Raw genomic sequence first — 6245 nt, forward strand, 5'->3', positions numbered from 1 at the left:
ATGTCCATATAGTTGAGAGACAAAGATGGTATATGGTGTCACTGGTTCATTTTATCCTGAAGTTTTCACCCACCAGAGAAACAATCCTCCAGGTGCCCTAAAACCAGCAGCACATGCTGTGGAGGTGCCCCCTCAAAGGTGATGAGCAGAGGAGACTCTCCTCTCTGCTGCGTGGGGTTTCCCTCCAGCTTTTTCTTCTCCTCCAGCTTCCCCTGCAAGGAGAATGAAGACAAGTAATTTTTGACATTCCTCTTTTTTTAAAGGATGGCACCACTGCTTTACTGAAGGCTGCCATTAAAGGCTACAACAATGTGATAGAAGAGTTGCTGAAATTCTCTCCCACACTTGGCCTGCTGAAGGTTAGTAGTGAAACATAGAGATTTTTTTCAGCAGAACACAAGAAGACAAAGGGTCTGATGTCATTTATGACTTCCCTAGTGGAAGATGATAGGAGTTTGAGCCAAAAAAATTTAAAAAAGAAAAGAAATTATCTTTTTTAGCCTTAATGTCACTCACAAATTTTTTTAAACAAAACTGTGAATTTAATTCTTGGAATGAGGAAGCACATAAGCACATTGTGTCACAGAGGAAATTCTGCTTTTTGTCACTTGATTTTATTTCTACTGTAAGTAGATTACTCTTGAGTGTACAATTTTAACATTACACCCAGCCTTCTATTGCATTTAGTCAGCAAAATAGTCTAAATTATCTGTTGTGAGCAGATTCTCGACTTGATTTTGTTTTCCTCTGAATTCATAAAGTGACGTGAAAAATAACAGCTATTTGGAAGTTGCTTTTTAATGGGTGACCTAATTTTATGTGTCCATTAATCACATACTTTGATAGCCTCTGTGCATGCAAATGATTGGCAAACTTAATGTACTTGAAAATGTAGGTGGCATCAACTTAGTTATTAATTTTGAGTATGAAATAGCTTCCACACATATTTGAACTGTCAGTTCGCAACCACAAACAAACAAAAGGCCAGCCATAAAAACCCCCACCTATCAGCTGCCTGACACTGAGGCCATTAATCATCAGAGAGAAGACAAAATGCACAGATGGCTTCCATTACTGCTTGTGCTTCTGTTTCACTGGTTAATGGCTGATTTTGCCAGGCAGAAACATGTGCTGTGTTCATGTCACCTCTGATCTATTGCCAAGGCTGATTATTAAAAGGAAATACTGCTGTGGTAATGTGATCTTGACTTTCATTTTTATTAAAGCATTTAAAATCACATCCTTCACATCCCACTAGGGACTGCCAGCACCCTAAATCAGACCCTATGCCTTTGATGACCTAATCTCTCCCATGTCACTTCTTTCTCGCTCGTAGGTCTGTTCTTTGCAAGCATTTGTGTTTCACTGCCTTTTGCTTTTCTTCCCATGCATGGGACAAACACCTCCACTGGCATTTCCTAGAATGGGACCTCTGCTCTGCATGCAGCCGTGCTGAGTGGCAACGTGAGGACAGTGGCGCTGCTCCTTGAGGCAGGAGCAGATCCGTGCCTGAGGAACAAGGTGAGTCCTGGCTCTCCATCCTCCCAGGCACAGGGGAGCACTCAGCCATAGAGCCATGTGTGCCATCGAGGTAGGGGCAGCCCATGCTTCTGTGTAGAATTCAGGGCATTGCCAATACAAAAAAAAAAAATTAAAAAAATCCCAAATTACTTGCACCTTTCCCATATTTTATGTAGATCTGTTAGGGTTTTTTATTAGTTTTGCATTCTTTTGATAACAGCAATTTTTCCATAGAAAACTTAACAAAGTTTTATCTCATGAAGTGTTTTAAAATTACATGTTTGATAATTCTGTGAAAATGTCTTCCTCTGACATGTTTCTGAACTATTTGACGCTAGGGTTTGATATGGGTTTGTTAAGCTGTAAATGAATGGTCTGGCATTGACTTCTAGGTGAGTGAAAGTTTGTAAAACAAGCAATCCCCCACATATGTTGTAAATATTTTGGTCATTTAATAGAAAATCTGTGGCTGTTAACTTCTGCATCATTCCACTTGAGGGCAGCACAGTTAATGCCACTCACACAGTAGCCTCTGTTAGTAGACATTTGGGGTTTATAATAGAACCTGAAAATGCACAAAGTTTTTCTGCTACTGATAATGATCTCCAGCAGCAGTGCTGTGCAGTAGAAGAAAGTGTGTGGCTGAAACCTCTCCTACTGATTTTTTGGGGTTTTTTTGTTGGGTTTTTTTTTTGGGTTTTTTTTGGTTTTTTTTAGGTTGTTTTTTTTTTGTGTATTTTGTAAGTGTTTTTTGTAAACAACATGCCATTTGGCATGACAGAGTATATTTCCAGGACAGAATTACCGATTTTCAGAAGCAGCTTCATCATAAATACTTTGTGTTACCAAAATTATATTCAATAAATAAAAAAAACAATAACAAACTCATGTTCTATTACCAACCTTACAGCATAACACTATTTTAAGTCTTCCCTTGGAGTTTTATGGACATAAGGACCATAAGTACATAAGGACCATTAGTACATAAGGACCTGCCTCATCTCCCCTGAAAAATTAGCAGCTATGCTCTCCTTTACTGCTGTGGCAGAACCATAGGGAACCCAAGGGCATTTAGGCTGGACAGTCAGCACAAAATAAACTGTCACTCAAATTCCATTCTGGGATTGTTTTGAAGACTTAAATGAGACTTGAACAGTGAAAGATGGTTTCCTCAGATATTTTCAACAGTGGTGGAGACAACACTAGAAAAAGCCCACGTCATTATAATGACCAGTATGATCTTCTCTAGAGTGTAATGCTTTCAACCATGATTGAGAAATACTTTTTCATTTCTGCTAACCTCAAGGGTTTTTTGTTCCAGGCAAATGAATTACCAGCAGAACTAACAAAAAATGAACGCATCCTCCGACTCCTCCGTGCAAAGGAAAAGCAAAGGAAAAGCTAATGCAGCCCTACAGCAGATGCAGTTTGACAGAGATGTGCCCTGACCACAAGCAGCACGACAGTAATCCTAGGTTGGAACAGTTTGAGAACTGATTAGCCTGTCCAGTACACGCTCCCTGAATGCACCAGGCCCTTGCTAAGGGTCACCACGGGCTGGGAACTCCGCCCGGCATCGCTGAATGCAGGATCGTGACAAGAGCAAGGGGTGGCCCAGGAGCTGCCTCTGCACCACAGCCCTGCCTGTCCCCAGGGATCCCACTGATCCCAGCACCCCCGTTTGCTCCCCATGCATCCCAGCACAGGCAAGCACCCCTGCTGCTTCAGACACACACCTCCATGCTGTCATGGCACACACCTGTGACAGCATGGGTAGGGAAGCACTCACCCTTGTGCCAGAAGGATACCCTGGACCTTGCAGCTGTTTGGATTCAGCTGCCTACAGAGCAGCCCCTGCCCTCCCTTTGCTGACAGTGACCATTCCTCTCCACCTCCAAGTGCCACGTGAGACTAGAGGTGAGATGCTGCCCGAGCCATCACAACGGCAAAAGTTCTCCTGTCAGCCAGGGCTGAGGTAACAGTTTTATGGAGCTTACATGAAGCTCCATAAAAATGATCAAGAATATTACACATGATGTCAAAAGCTACCAACCAAACAAAAAGCAAGGGCAAGTCCTCTCAGTTGCATCATCCTGATCTGCCAATCTGTCCAGCAACAGTAACACAGTGGAGCAGTTGATTTTGAGATGCCTATGCAGCTTATGGGGATCCTTCCCCAACCTTGTGCGCCTTTTTTTGGGTAGAGGAGGACTGGTTGCTGAGCAAACCAACCATGCCCAAAAAGGCATTTTTCCACAGGTGCAAGTACATCAGAAACTGAGCTGTCAGGCACAACAAACCACACAGATGCTACACAAGTGGTATGTGTATGTTCTGCACCCAGATATGTGACACCATGGTTTGGTACCCACAGGTACTATGCAAAGCACTCATTCCCCAGGTCTGTGGCAGGAGCTAAGGGAGAAGTGCACAGTGCACAGGTGTTTCAACAGTTGGTGAGAGGGTTGCACGTGGCCATACCTGAACAGACCCACTAATTATTGCAGAAAATGGAAAATGAAGTCTGAATGGCAGTTTTGGCCTTTATTGTGGTTAAGACACTTAGACATGCTACTTGTGCCTATGTGGGGAAGGCAGTGCAAATTGCAGGTGGCTTGTGAAGACCTATGTTTTAACCATGTTGCTCTAAGACAGCCCATTAAAACCCAGTCATTTCTGCAGCATAAACAGTATATACCATGTCCTGTTAGCCACAAAAACATTAGAGATTAATTTGCAGTGAGTTGAGGTAAGAGGTTAGTTCAGTATATAAATCCAGTCACTTTACCCACTTTCAAACCTTGGCAAATTATTGAATTGCTTTAAAAGGAAGATTGTAAGGACAAAAAATAATTCTTGCTTAAGAAATGTCTGCCTGTGTTTCAGCTGAACTGCTGCATTTTTGCTTTGGTGAGTTAAAAGGAAATCTATAAGTGAGCTAACACAAATGAATGTAGTTTATGTATTGCAAATTAGCCATATGAATTATCAAATTATAAAGTTTTTCCTTTTGTGAGTAAGTTAGGTAAGAAGTCAGTGTTCTGGTGAAGAGAACAGAACCAGGTGTACCTTTTCTTGCATGCTGGAATTCCTATTCAATTTCTATTCTGCATTAAATAGGAAAGCTTGAAGTTTCCCAACAATGTAATAAGAAAAAATTATTTGTTTAGGTAATTTATGCTGCTGTATTTTTAAATTAAAATAATGTTGTGCCTAACAGAAACTTGCAGATGAACTGGTATAGAACCAAAGAATTATGCAAGATGCTTAAAGAATGACTGTATCCAGAGTTAAGTTCTGCAAGAGACTAAAAAATACTGAGCAGGCAGAAATCTCAAGAGCCTTATTGGGATCTTAAATTGCACAGCATTACAAGGGACTGCACTCTAACTTCTTTAACAAACAACACTGGAGAGGACAGGTTTATTTGGAGCCTCCAGTGGGCTGAAGATGAACACACTTCACATACTATTTTGGAGAACAGTAGAGGGACTCTGGTCAGCCTGGCCTCAATACTGAACTTTCATGCTAAATTTTCTACAGATCAACAACTGGCAACAACTACACTCTCAAGGTGAAAAGCCCTTTCATATTTGTAAAGGAGGTGAATAATTAGAAGGTCTTCAGTAGCTATGCAATAAATACTCTTAATACCAGACAGGCTGTAGTAATCACACAGTCCTCCTGAAAAATGTGGAAGCATCCCTTTTTGGTGAAGGTCTCCTGTTTTTTCCTGATAGCAGAACATAGGAGAGAGGACAAGGCAAGCGAACAGTGGTCCTGCAACAGCTGAAGTAAGGAAGCTGAGACAACAAATGCAGGTATCCAGTCTCTACAGGTGGCCCTTCCTTTCTGCAAGGTGTATTTTCCTGGGATAGTTGTCTCATCGCAAAGGAAGCAGTTACTCAGCAAAGAGCTTCTTCAACTATGCCTGTCCAGTGAAGATGCATGTCTGGTCCTCACCACTTAGAGTAGGAATTTCCAAGTCCTGTGTCCAGCTGCCTCTATGAATGGTCAGTGCAGCTGGGGATCTCTTGAAATATGTGAAGAACACCTGGGTCCCTGCGTCCCATACAGAGCATCTGCTGACCTTCTGAGAGGGTGCAGCTACCAGGGTTGAGGTTTTTTGGTTGGATTTTTTTTGGTTTTTTTTTCTTTTGGTTCGTTGGTTCTTTTTTTTTTTTTTTTGGGTTGTTTTAGTTGGGTCTGTTTAATTTGTTTTTTTCATTTTGGTTTTGGGGTTTTTTTGAGTGATCTTGTGCTATAATGGGCTTTTCTTATTTCTGAACAACATTTGAAATGTGAGGCTAGGGCAGGTTAAAGGGAGAGATTTGCTGGTCTCTTCTTGCCCTTGTTAGTGCTGATACAACACACAGGATCCATCACAGAGAACTGGCACTGAAGTCTTTCTCTGCCTGATTCTGGCTGAAGTTGAACCTAGCTTCAGCAAAGACACTATTCAACCAAAATGAGATTTCTGGCATGGAAACCTTCTATTTGGGAGCATTTGTTTCATCTTGGAGCCTTTGGCGAGAGGGATGGTTTCAGTTTTGGGCTCCCTGTAACCCAAAGGTGCTTAATCTGCCTGTATATGGGCTCTAAAGTTGCAATACTGTTTATCACCATGCAATTAATGTTTTCACAAAGAAACCTTAATAATTATTACTATTTATGTAGCTGTTGTTATCTTTAAAGTGTTCAGTAAATACTGCTGTGGTTTGTTT

The 6245-nt window shown here is 41.5% G+C and overlaps 1 protein-coding gene across 2 annotated transcripts in view; it reads left to right on the top strand.

Moving 5' to 3' along the window:
• The window catches only part of ANKRD29 (ankyrin repeat domain 29), a 30373-nt gene extending 24699 nt beyond the window's left edge, over window positions 1-5674 (top strand). For both annotated transcript variants that reach the window (XM_054284767.1, XM_054284768.1), the window contains exons 8-10: window positions 264-359; window positions 1423-1521; window positions 2843-5674. In XM_054284767.1, coding sequence (XP_054140742.1) covers window positions 264-359; window positions 1423-1521; window positions 2843-2926 — 279 coding nt within the window. In that variant the 3' untranslated portion in view covers window positions 2927-5674. The remainder of the gene's footprint in view (window positions 1-263; window positions 360-1422; window positions 1522-2842) is intronic.
• The last annotated feature ends 571 nt before the right edge of the window (window positions 5675-6245 follow it).

This window comes from Melozone crissalis, unplaced genomic scaffold (genome assembly GCF_028551555.1).
Source record: "Melozone crissalis strain CALT ecotype California unplaced genomic scaffold, PUWL_Pcris_2 ptg000042l_1, whole genome shotgun sequence".
Lineage (NCBI taxonomy): Eukaryota > Metazoa > Chordata > Aves > Passeriformes > Passerellidae > Melozone > Melozone crissalis.